At 48.8% G+C, this 12,624-nt stretch overlaps 5 protein-coding genes across 5 annotated transcripts; 3 read left to right on the forward strand and 2 right to left on the reverse strand.

Annotated features, from left to right (window-relative positions):
* The first annotated feature begins 1,096 nt into the window (after window positions 1-1,096).
* Window positions 1,097-3,582, forward strand: BU24DRAFT_428977 (uncharacterized protein). Its single transcript, XM_033529611.1, has 2 exons — window positions 1,097-1,478; window positions 1,538-3,582. Exons 1-2 carry the CDS (start codon window positions 1,187-1,189, stop codon window positions 3,328-3,330), a joined length of 2,085 nt encoding a protein of 694 aa, XP_033377356.1. The 5' UTR covers window positions 1,097-1,186; the 3' UTR covers window positions 3,331-3,582.
* A 368-nt stretch (window positions 3,583-3,950) lies between these two features.
* On the reverse strand, window positions 3,951-4,927 carry BU24DRAFT_89796 (uncharacterized protein). Its single transcript, XM_033534772.1, has 2 exons — window positions 4,634-4,927; window positions 3,951-4,577 (listed from the first exon to the last, which is right to left on the reverse strand). Exons 1-2 carry the CDS (start codon window positions 4,738-4,740, stop codon window positions 4,130-4,132), a joined length of 555 nt encoding a protein of 184 aa, XP_033377357.1. The 5' UTR covers window positions 4,741-4,927; the 3' UTR covers window positions 3,951-4,129.
* Window positions 4,928-5,463: 536 nt separating this feature from the next.
* Window positions 5,464-7,156, forward strand: BU24DRAFT_89831 (carbon-nitrogen hydrolase). Its single transcript, XM_033534773.1, has one exon. It carries the CDS (start codon window positions 5,666-5,668, stop codon window positions 6,908-6,910), a length of 1,245 nt encoding a protein of 414 aa, XP_033377358.1. The 5' UTR covers window positions 5,464-5,665; the 3' UTR covers window positions 6,911-7,156.
* A 192-nt stretch (window positions 7,157-7,348) lies between these two features.
* On the forward strand, window positions 7,349-9,047 carry BU24DRAFT_428981 (putative monocarboxylate transporter). The gene is made up of 3 exons (XM_033529612.1): window positions 7,349-7,916; window positions 7,973-8,217; window positions 8,281-9,047. The coding sequence occupies exons 1-3, from the start codon at window positions 7,395-7,397 to the stop codon at window positions 8,888-8,890; spliced, it is 1,377 nt and encodes a 458-aa protein (XP_033377359.1). The 5' UTR covers window positions 7,349-7,394; the 3' UTR covers window positions 8,891-9,047.
* Window positions 9,048-9,085: 38 nt separating this feature from the next.
* BU24DRAFT_474451 (glycoside hydrolase family 3 protein) lies at window positions 9,086-12,257 on the reverse strand (the record flags this gene model as incomplete). The annotated part of the gene is made up of 4 exons (XM_033532841.1): window positions 9,086-9,923; window positions 9,981-11,417; window positions 11,472-12,078; window positions 12,140-12,257. 4 exons carry the CDS (start codon window positions 12,255-12,257, stop codon window positions 9,542-9,544), a joined length of 2,544 nt encoding a protein of 847 aa, XP_033377360.1. The 3' UTR covers window positions 9,086-9,541.
* Between the last annotated feature and the right edge of the window lie 367 nt (window positions 12,258-12,624).

A 12,624-nucleotide genomic window follows, 5' to 3' on the forward strand; every position in this document is an offset into this window, starting at 1 on the left:
ACTGCTCGCTTCACGACCTTAACTTTGCGCCTGATGATTCATGGGGATGTTTAAGTTGAAGACTGAGAACCTCAGTGCCGCGGTTCCAATTATTGAGAGATGGATACCGGGTGAATTGAAGAATACCTCATCATAATCCTTATGAGCTATACCAGCATCCCGGCTTGCAGCTACACATGATTGATTGATTGATTGATTCCTACTCAGTTTTAGCTGCTTTTTTACACAGCTATGCCTAGACTAGTAGACTTACTGTATAAATAGCTAATACATCCTAAATCTTGATTAATCTAGCTTTTTCTAAGCGACGTGGAATGGACTCCAAAAGCGGGGATAAACACCCCCTAGAAACGGTTGCTATTCCACCGACATACACATATGGGCATAACTATCTAAGCAACGATAATTAGTCATCGTATTCAACCCCAAATCCAACCGGCGATCTTGAATGAGCATTCGGAATAACAATCAAGTGATTGCTGGAAGGGGTGCCAATGACAGGCTTGAATTCACATGGGGTAATTTACTCAACTGACTAAACAAGTAAGACTAGCCTTTGCTAGGTGCAACTTTGCGTAGTAAGAACGTACGAAGGGGTTTGTAAACATACTAGATGTTAGGTTTTATTTAACTCCTTCTGTTTTCATATAGCTAGTCCAAAGGTTGCATAGGCTCATGTGGCTAATAATTTCAACCTCAATCAAGAATATCGTTTTATTCAGCGACGATTTGCGTAGAGTCCTGAGCGAAAGAGTCAGATCAGGTTTATTAAATAGATAATTCCTAGTCTTAATAAAAGTCTGAGGAGCTTTGCATACCATCTCTTCTCTAATATATACATGGTTTTAAGAGAATTCATCTTCCACAGTCAAAGTCCCGTGAATGACATAGATAAGAGGTCGAAACATTCTCCGATTGAAAAAAGAAGAGTCCCAGTGTCCGTTAGCTCTGGTCTGGTATCCATGTCGCAAAATGTCCTAGGATGGGATTATCGCTCATCTACGCTTAGAATAGTACAATCTTACTGGTCGGCGTTTTAGCAGTGATGTGTTGGCTGCTGCCTCGGCCTCAGCCTCGGCCTTCCCACATCCACAATCCCCTTCACACAATGAAACAACATATACAAATTTAACTACACACACTGACATTGTGCGTGTGCGATGATACTTAAAATCGACGCATCAACATGTCATACAGTTTCTATGAGCCTCTAGACGCATTGCGGAAGCAGATCCGACTGCTATCTATCCATTCCAGCGAGGATGAATCGTCCACCATCTCCTGCACCCTCCAACTCGCATCGCTTGAAGACCAGCCTAATTTCAACGCTCTGTCGTACGTTTGGGGTGATCCAAACCTCACGCAGGAGATTGTTGTCGAGTGCGAAGTCTTCAAAGCAACTACCAATCTCGTCTCAGCCTTGCGCCATATCCGTGGAATCTTGCACCAGATCTCCAACAATGAAGACTCTACGTCCGGTATGAGCTATCAATATAAAGAGAAATGACACAGTTGGTTGCTAATCTCCTATTACTAGGCACGCACAAAGCGGCTTCCAGCCAAAGTCTCGCACTGTTTCCAAGGTCCACTCCCAACGTATTCTGGATTGATGCCATCTGTATCAACCAGGACGATATGACCGAGCGATCAAGTCAAGTTCAGCTCATGGGGCAGTTGTTTAGATCAGCTCGTTTAGCCCTCGGCTGGCTCGGCGCCGATGATGAAAGAAACCTGGGACAAGCCGTGAGTGACCTCCAGGAGGTTTCAAATCAGTGGCAGGTTCCTGGAAACAGCCTTGACGAAATCTGTGGGTACATAGAAACTCATACTGCGGCTGATGTCTTCCAAGGTCTTGACCCATTTTCGCGATTCTGGCAGACTCTTGACCATGATGAGCAGCTTATCCACCCTTTGTGGGCAAGTGTCTTCAAGATATTCGACCTTGGATACTGGAAACGGGTATGGATACAACAGGAGATTATCATGGCAAAGAACCTTGTGTTCTTGCTTGGCTACCGCAGCATTAGCTGGGAAAGCATATCTCGATTTTGGTCACAGATCTGGTTCTGTACCCTAAGGGGATTGATACCTCCCGACATCCCTTCTGAACTGTGGCGATTTCTACTAGATGACTGTGGGTGGGCCTCCTCCCAAGTGTTCCTCTTTGCCATGAAAAAAGCCGAAATGGCAAGAAACGGGCCAGATATCTTACTGGACCTCAGAGCCTGCCGGGCGGGGGCAACAGACCCTCGAGACCATGTATTTGGCACCCTAGGCTTCCAGCCCGTGTCGATGAATGTGGATTACAACGCTTCTGTAAGAGACGTATTCGTTCAGTTCTGGGAGAAATGTCTAAAAACGCAACAAAAAGACCGGACCTTTCGCAGTGTTTTTCGAAATGCAGGTAGTGGAATTGCTGGCCGTAATCTATCTCCACATGACCTGCCGTCATGGGTTGAAGATTTTTCTCGAACCTGTATTACAGCTCAAGGGATATTAGCAAACGCTTCCAATGGTCTTTTCCCCAGTGTTGGCAATGAGATCGATATAACCCCATCAGGTATCCTGAAAATATCCGGCATCATGGTCGATACTGTTGAAGACGTTCGGATTCCTGTAGTTGATTCTTCGAGCCAGCACCCGAGCAAAGAGACCATGTATGTCGAGTTTGCTATGTACATTATGGAAGCTGCTCGTTATTATAGAGGGCATACCTTCGATAGAGACGTTCCTGCGCTAGAAGCAATCCTTCGAGTCGTTTTGGATGACGAAGGTCCTCCACTTGATGGGGAATCGACCAGGTTGAATCTTGGTTCGTTGCTAACATCCCATATTGTTGTAATCTCCATATATCAACTCTGCGTCGGTCCCACAAACTCTGACATTGAGGAGAGATTCGGGGTTCTTCATGTTGATCCGGGTCCCAACTTCATTACTACGCTCAACACAGCATTTCCCTCAATGACTGATACAATTCCCGCCACTTGGCATGCCGGTATGACGGCCTTGGAGGTTGTGAGGGATATGGAAGGTACCAGTTTAGGCGCCTGCACGAATTGGACAGCACACCGTCTTAACCAGAAGGGAATTAGTGGCTACCGCTTCTTCCACACCAAGAATAATCGACTCGGAATGGGACCACCCGGGATGCGATCGGGGGACTTGATTTATGTCTGGCCTGTCTCGGTGGATCTATGCATTGTTCGCACCCTTGAAAATGGTTCAAAGGTCTATGTTGGCCCTGCCTTTGTCTTAGGCTTGAGCCATGGAGAGGCTGCGGAACTGGTGACAAGCGGAGATTATCCTGTGGAAAAGCTGGAAATTCATTAACGTATCTCGGATAGTTTCCTTGGTTTCTTTTCAGGCAGGGTAACATGGTACAGAGGGTTGACATGCGGGCAGGCGCTGTGCTAGTATTGTATGCCGACAACAGTGCATATGTGAGGTTCTATCGCGATTTGAGAATGTTTACTGGCTACAGTATATTCTCAAATAACTACTCTAGATAAAGAAGACACATGGTGCTAGCAGGTAGCTAGCCCGATGTGCCAACCGTCTGTAGTTTAGATAATGACTTTCCTTACGATAATGTGTTTCACGAACGCCTGCTTTCCAACGACTCAATCCAGTCTATCAATCACCGATAGAGCATGTGCAGTGCTCAACCTCACCCTCTTCTCAACCTTAGTAATGACGTGGAGTGTATCTCAACCTTTTTCCCCACTCTTCTCAGCTGATTGGCATTGTGTACACAACCCCATTCAGCCCTAGCTTACACCGACTCCCCTCGATTGTATACGCACCCACTGCAAAAATACAAGACTAAAACTATTCCCCTCGAATGTACTTCCTTGAAATAATCATGAACGAAATGCGTGTTATACATCAACATTGAAAATATATGCTGCTAGATGGTGAAGCTATAAATGGGGCGCAAATAGAGACATCTGATAGATCTAGACTTAATTTCCGATTCGAAATTCGATTCTTTGCCATGAAAGAGATCAAAGTAGGTATTCTTATGCGCCAGAACGACTCTCACTCCCATGACTGAACTCCCCTCATTCTCAACAACCCAAGCAGACAATAATCTTAAACGAAGCTTCAAACGCAATGAATAGAAGACAAGCTAGCACATAGCAATCGCCGCCAACCCGGCCGGAAGCACCCACCCATCAATGCTGTGCTCCTTACCAAACGCCACGGTCCTCACCTGCTCCAGTACGTCGCCTGGCGTGCTCTTCGACGGCACGAACACCAATCCCGCATCCGCTGCCGGCTTCCCCGTCCCCACGTAGTTCCCCTGCGCGTCTTTGGCGTAGTGCGCGAGGTAGTAGGATCGCGGCATCTTGCGCACGATGACTGTCCGAGTGACGACGGTGCGGCCGCGGATGAGGTTGCGGAAGGATTGCTTCTCGGTGCTGTGAATCATGGGGACTGGGACGATTTCATTGGGGTCGCCGGTGGCAAGGGCGAGCATATCGGATTCTACGTCGTCGTAGAGGGGTATCATGTTGTCTGGTCGTGCGGTAGATGATGATGATGCTGCTGTTGAGGTGTAGGGTGGTGGTGGTACTCTTTGGACTGTGGTCAGTGCTGGACGATGTCGATGTGATGGTGCGTGCTCTCTCACTCTTGGTTGTCGGATGAATTGATATCTCTTTCTTGTTGGGCTTCTTGTTCCTTGCTCGGTGCTTTTGTAGCTGAGTTTGATGACTCGCCCGCTTCTTGTCCCGACATTATTGCTACTGATGGCTTTCTATGGTACGAAGGTGTAAATGTGCTATGAAGAAAAGTAGCAAAGGCTGTTCGTGGTAATTGAGATTACTAGAGAATCCTATGAGTATGTCCGGGTACCTTCTTGTCATTTAAAAAGAAGCTTTGCCAACATAGCCACAAACTGGGGTTACAATGGCTGGACTGCGGACTGCGGATCTACGAGCTACGACGTCGTACATACTAAATATGGCCCTAGCCACGATCATCTGGCCAATGGGAGGTAAGGGAGGTTCCCGCTACTGTAGTCCATATGCGTTCACCGGCCGGTTGATCAAAAACAGATGTAGTTGCGTTCTCCAATAATGATGATGCTATCTGCTTTCCCTCTTGGATGGGTTTGATTCACCGCTTTAACTACTCGTATGGTTTTGCATCTGATACTTGGAACAACAACCCAACAGCTTATGATGTAATTAGTGTAACGCAAGAATGCCAACTCGGAGTGTGTAAGTGCCCAAACGAATGTCATCCCTTTGATTAGCCAGTAAAAACAATTGACTACGGAGAACGTTACCAGACATGATTTTTTTCTTTTCAGTATTTCCCTATCTATTATTGTAGAGGGTAATGTTGAAGCCTCGTCCTCATGCTTGGTAATCAGATTGAACCAGTCAGGTGAATTGACCAATAAGATGGCTTCAACTCCGCAAGCAATAGCGGGGGATCAACCCAATTCACTAGTCATTGCTTGACTTCAAGCTATCACGCCGCAAATTACTCACGAGTGTCACGATCTTTGCTATCGGCACTCATCAATCGGCAAGCCAGCGGCATCCGGCATTGAGTCAGTCATACATAGACATACATAAGCCTCCAATCCTCCCGAGTGCAATATACACCTGCATCCTTTCTTCTCCAACACCCATCCCAACTCCTGCTCGACATCATGCCACAGAAAATCAAAGTCGCCTCCGCGCAAAGCCGGACCCTCTCCACCACAGCCGAGACCCTCCGCGCCCTCGAAGCCACGACGAAACAAGCCGCCCAGCAAGGCATCGACCTCATCCTCTTCCCGGAGGCCTACCTCGGCGGATACCCACGCACCTGCGCATTCGGAGCATCCGTCGGCGCCCGCGCACCCGAGGGCCGTGAGCAATTCCTCGCATACTACCACGATGCCGTCGATCTAGGCGATACACCCCAGGGTGCAGGGGAGGATTGGGTCAATCGCACGCTGCCGTTGCCCCGCGAGAAGAAGTACCGTGGTGATGGGACCCGCGAGGAACTGGAAAGGATCGCCCGCGAGACGGGCGTCTTCGTCGTGACTGGTCTCGTTGAGAGGTCCGGAGGAACATTGTATTGCGGCGCCGTTTACGTATGTCCTCGCTATGGTATCATCGGGAAGAGAAGGAAGGTCATGCCTACTGGATCCGAGCGATTGGTCTGGGGCCAGGGTTCCGCGTCTACGCTTCGGGCCGTGACGGCAGATATCAGAGGTGTGAGGGTGACGATGGCGGCTGCAATCTGCTGGGAGAATTACATGCCGCTCCTGCGACAGGCATTGTACAGCCAGAATGTGAACCTGTGGCTTGCACCTACGGCGGATGCGAGAGATGCGTGGTTGAGCTTGATGAGGACGGTTGGCTGCGAGGGTCGCTGCTTTGTTATCAGTGCAAACCAGTGCGTCAAGAAGAAGCATTTGCCAGACTGGATCACTGGGGAGACTGCCACGGCGGAGACCGTTCAACCGGCCGCTACGTCGACCGGACAAACAAGCAGCATTCGGACCAGGAGAAGAAGTACGATAATCCCAACAGAAGACAAACACGAGATTTGCCTACCCATTGCGGAAGAGAACAGCAAACAGAACGTGCGCATTCCAAATGGAGATCATTCTGTTATCGACGATGGAGCTCAAAGCCCAAAGTCCACCTCGCACGCCCTACCAAAGGTATCATCAGCCGCGGGCGAAGAGTTCGTCTGCCGTGGCGGATCTTCGATTATCTCGCCGCTTGGAGATGTGCTTTCTGGCCCGCTGTGGGAAGTTGATGAGGGTGGTCTACTTGTTCAGGAGATCGATTTCGAGGACTGCGAGAGGGGCCGCTTGGATATGGATGTTGCTGGGAGCTATTCTAGGATGGATAGTTTCCACCTCACGGTCGATGGATTGGACATCAGTCCTCCACCCTAGACACTGGTCAGAGGTCAGGTCATCTATTGATTGTGTATCAATTGACATGTCCGTTGAGATAGCTACGATTTAAATGATAAATATAAATAAAAGCAAAATTATTTGTAGCTATTCATTCAATTCCATCAATTACCTTAACAAGATGAATATAGTGGTTTTAAAACCGTGATAATGCAATTATTTAGCCTCGTCTAGGAGCATTATCACCTGAAGCGCCAGGTTAAGCCCGTAAAATATACATCAACATTATCTTTGTAGAAAATATTTCTCTAGATTCATCGTCATATGCTCTCATATAATGCTCGGTTGGTGGCGCTAGCTTACAATGGTGCTGACACTTCCCGACGGAAAAGGAAACCCAGGAAAGGAAACCAAGTCCGCTACGAAGCGAGCGAAAATGAGTCAATGAATTGCTACTCGAACAAAATCAAGATATTTATTCTCTACCAACACATATATCTGAGGTCAAGTGACGATATCAATAATGAGTTCGACACACACACTTGCAGCGTGGACGCCCGCCACGGACCGCAGCGAGATAGACATCCCATTAGCCCACCTCCCACGCCGACAATCCGACAACTACAGTGCACCGGGCCACAGATTGGGAGAAGAGCCCCAGCCTCAACCGGATTCCGATTCAGAGGAAATTGTCTGGGACCAAAAGGAAGGATGGCCTGTAGTCCTCGCCGGATCGGCCATTTTCTTCGTCTACCTCGGCCTCATCTACTCCTACGGCATCGTCCAATTGCACCTTGAACAACGGCGCCTTGCAAATGTGCCGACTCTTTCTTTCATTGGATCTGTCGGCGCAGCAATGTCACCACTCACGTGCACGATTACTGCGCGTATCATTAAGAGGTTTGGATATAGCAAGACGGCATTCGTGGGAGGTGTGTTTCTAGGCCTGGGAGAGTTCACTGCGGGATTCTCGACCAAGTCCGTACCGGCTATGTTCATTACTCAGGGATTTTTATTCGGCATTGGTGCTTCTTTGTTGTTCCTGGTAAGTACCAAATCGCTTTATCACTTTGTACAATGAGTTTACTAATGATAACGAAGCCCGCTGCTACCGTCCCATCGCTCTGGTTCAAGAAGAAGCGGGGATTGGCTACTGGGATCGTCTATGGCGGCGCTGGAATCGGATCTGCTGTTATATCACTGTCTATGGAGAAGCTCATCGCTAGTTGTGGACTCGAGACGGCGTTGAAGATTCTCGGAGCCTGTGCATGGGCTATCATACTTCCAGCCTCGTACTTCTTGAAAGCACCTTCTGGACAGCGCCGTGCCGCAGCCGGAATGCAATGGTAAACTATTTCGAAATCTTCATGTCACAATCTCTAGAAACACCCCTCACTAACCCATCACAGGCGTCTTTTCAAAAGCATCAAATTCAACGTCATGCTCCTAATGGGCGGACTAGCCACCTTCCCCCTCTTCGTGCCCCCATTCCTCCTCCCCCTCTACGTTTCCTCCATCGGCCTCTCCAGCCAAGTCGGAGCCGCCGTCCTCGCCTGCTGGAACATCGCCTCCGCCTTGGGACGAATCGGCATGGGCTTCGGGGCCGACTCCCTCATCGGCCCAGTAAACAGCATGCTGCTCTCCCTCGTCGTCGTCGGCGTCAGCGCCCTCGCCCTCTGGCCCTTCGCCTCCTCTCTCGGCCTCGTCATCTTCTTCGCCATCCTCAACGGCATCGGCTCCGGCGGCTTCTTCAGCCTCATGCCCGTTGTCACGGGCGCCGTTTTCGGCGACGAGCGTCTCGCTGCTACCATGTCTGCGCTGTCGACGTCGTGGTTCTTCGGTTACTTTATGGGAAGCCCGATCGCGGGGTACCTTCTTGATGCCTATGGTGGCACTGAGGCCGGGCTCAAGGCGTTCAGGCCGGCGATCTTCTATGCGGGGAGTCTGACCCTCGCTAGTGCAGGGCTGATTTTGGTGGTAAGGTTGATGATGAATCCGAGGGTGATGGCGAAGGTTTAGTGTCTGGGATGGGATCTTGGAGTTTATATAGATGCATTTAGATCGGTATTATGTAGATAGAGCATCAAAAGGGATTAGGGATTAGCTATGGCATTTTCTTATGATATTTGAACAATTGGTGAATTTTATAGATACGGCTGCGTAGGATGATCTGGAGATCAATAGAATAATAATTGTATCATATCAATCCTTGATGCCATTCACAAATTCCACCGTACACCCAACATTTCTATGAGACATCCAAACCCTTTACCAAAAAAGAATTGCCATACTTCCCAATCTAAATTCATAAGCAACTACATCATTGTATTGCGATGAGCTGCCCAGACTTTATTGATTCCCTCATGTGTTCGAGAAGATAGGATCACATGGTCACCCAAACCAATTACCGATGAAACCTATCGTAAACTTGGAGGGACGCGGTAACCGATAGACCTGACGCGCGAATTAACCAAAAGAAAGGCTTACAGTATTCTTGAATAGCGAGTGACCCATTTAACCAAGCCTGTGCCGGAATTGAAAGACTTGTTGTAAACGCAACAAACCGGCAGGAGATGCTACAAAACGACAGGTAGAGGTTCGCATCAAATCTAAAACAGATCCCGAGCACAAGAGACTCATCTTGTATATCTTGCGTACGGGGCTTTTTCTTTATAATCCAGTCCAGGTTGTCGTATTCTCGATGTTGATTTTGCCTCCCAAAACGATCTCTCGACTGCTCAAGCCTATCAAAATCTTGTAGACTCCTTTCTCGCACTTCCATGCCTGACATTCCTCATCCCAAAATGCTATTGTGAACCGGTCGAATTTTATCTCCACTTGACACGATTCCCCTGGCTGTAGGTAGACCTTACTAAATCCTTTCAGCTCTTTCTCCGGCCTGGCGATGGAGGATGTTGTCTTGTCTGCGGACACGTAAAGTTGCACTACCGACGCGCCTGCTACGGCTCCAGAATTCAGTACTTTGAAACGCGCTGAGTGGGGACTGACGATAAGGTGGGAGACTGAAAAATCTGTGTAGGACAAGCCGTGGCTGTATCATGGGAAAATTAGTTCTTCCTGCCAAAGTCTATGGGTTCACTCAACTTACCCAAACGGATAGAGTACATCCCTCAAAACCTTTTCATAGTATCGGTAGCCCACGTAGATGCCCTCGCCATACACGACTCGCCCCCTTTCGCTGCCAAAGTTGAGGTATGTTGGCGTATCTTCAATGCGTCGTGGAAATGAAAGGGGTAGCTTTGCGCTGGGATTAACACGACCAAAGAGGATGTCTGCGATGCCATTACCCGTCTCGTTTCCGCCGAACCAAGCATGCAGGTGCGTCTTGACCGAGTCTGCCCAGGGAGTCATGTTGAAAGGGGTGCCACTTTGAGTAACCACAACGGTGTCTGGCACGGCAGCTATCACAGCAGAGAACAAACGGAAGACGGCGCCGGGTAAATCCATATGAGGCCGATCGAAACCTTCGGACTCCTGATCTCGAGATAGACCACCGCATAGGATTGTGATGTCTGCTCGCGACGCAGCTTCAACGGCTCGAGAAATGGCCAGATCTGGGTCGATAGCTTGGATCATTCCAAGTCGACCAGCACCGCCTCCGAAATTTACGACACCAGGTTTGACAAGCTTACTAGAGGCACCACTGGCAAATTCCACTTTGATCTTGTATGATTGGCCTTTGACGAGATCAACAAGGCTTCTCTCTTCACAAGTGCCTTTCCCGAAATAGAATGTACCTCCCTGTTGCACGGTGGTGTTATCGATGACAAGCTTTTCATCGATGTACAGACTTGCTGAGCCGTAGACTGCAAGACCAAATTCGAAAGCATCTGTGGCATGCGCAGTCAGAACTGCCTCAATGTCCGCGTAGAATAGTTTGTCCAATTGCGGATGTGAGAAACCCAGGAGCTGCCACGTGGAATCCTGTATGATGATCTCGTCAATCACGGTCCGATCACGCACGTGAGGCGGGTCCCGATAAAACCGCATTCGCAGTCCAGGCAATCCTTCTGGTGTACAAACATCCGAAGCATGAAGTTCGGGAATGAAAGCATGCGCATGAGCTCCGATTTCGTATGAGATCTCAGTTTCGGGTGACAGTTGGTCGACGATTCCTTGATAGGCCGAAACCGTGTAATATGGGCTGAGGGCAGCGGATCCGCCGCCACAGAACGCAACGTTTTTCATGTTGGGTCCAATCAAGGCGACCTTGCGTATGGATTTCCCGTCCAAGGGAAGAAGCTTTGCGTCATTCTTCAACAGCACCACACTGTCTGCGGCAAGCTTGCGATTCAATTCGCGGTCCTCGGGAAAGTCTCGCGTGCTCTCTTCTGCAGAGACTTCTACCTTGCTCGCTCGTTGAACAAAGTTTAGAACGTTTCGTGCACGCTGGTCGATAGTCGAACGGCTGACTTTACGAGTTGAGACTGCAAGCTCTGCGATAGGACCTCGTAATCTTGCAGGTCCTGGCATTTCAAGATCCAAGCCGGCATTCAGCGCCTCAGCAGTAGAATAGGTTCCAAACCTGTTTCAGCTGTCAATAGCCAACTCGAAGATGCAAAAAATCAAGGAGGCATACCAGTCACTCATGATTAAGCCTTCGAAGCCCCAGTCATCGCGTAGTATGCCGTCTAACATCTTCTTGCTCTCTGAAACGTGCTCTCCATTCACCTTGTTGTAACAAGCCATGACTGCACCGGGCTTAGCGTCAGCCATCACAATGTGAAATGGTAACATGTGTATCTCTCTTAGTGCCCGGTTGCTCACAACAGCATCCACTCCGACCCTTTCATGTTCCTGGTCATTTGCTAGCCAGTGTTTTAGGGTAGATACTACTCCTGTTGCCTGGACACCTTTTGTATAAGCGGCGGCTAATTTTCCCGTTGCGTATGGATCTTCAGACATGGATTCAAAACCTCTTCCTCCAAGTGGTGACCGCTGGATACAGACAGTAGGACCTAGCCAACAGTGTGCACCCTTGGCTTTGCATTCTTCGCCAATGAGATTACCAGCTTTATACAAAAGAGACTCGTCCCAAGTTGCAGCTAGACCTGTGCCACATGGAAGGCAGGCAGCACGCACGCCATCGAAGAACTTCGTTCCTCGAACGCCGTTGGGTCCGTCACTTAGCCGGATAGAAGGCACGTTGAATCTTGGGATTGGGGTCGTGTGCCAGAAGTCCGAGCCTGATTACCATATTAGCTGAAGGTTCAATGCCATCATATAATATTACAATAGAGACCATACCAGCCAGTAGGGACACTTTCTCCGACAATGACGCATTCTTTATGACATTCTCTACATCGAAAACATCATCTTTTTTGTGTGATTTTGGTGGTATCTGTATTGTGTTTCCCGTCCCCATGATTTCAGGCTATTGGGAAAACTTCCTGAGACTATACAGCACTCTTCTTGGAGCCTGCTATTGTGCGGATTGTAGATTTACTGGGAGGAGTTGATGTTACAAGTAATGGAACGGCTGTGGTCTAGTTATTGCAATCTTGTCGGGGAACATCCCCGAGGGGGGGGACTGTCGACAATCTTGCCGAGAGCTGGTCCCGAGTCCCACATCCGATTGAACCGCCAGTCGCACAAGAAACAGATGCTTACCGCTGCATTATACGCCCGCATGGTATAGCGATGCAGTGGGCTCAAAACAGAGGAGCAAATACGGACTCTATGTCTCTTATGTTACGAATTTTCGCGGTATGTGTGATGCACGAAGCATTTTT

This window comes from Aaosphaeria arxii (assembly GCF_010015735.1).
Source record: "Aaosphaeria arxii CBS 175.79 unplaced genomic scaffold BU24scaffold_15, whole genome shotgun sequence".
Lineage (NCBI taxonomy): Eukaryota > Fungi > Ascomycota > Dothideomycetes > Pleosporales > Aaosphaeria > Aaosphaeria arxii.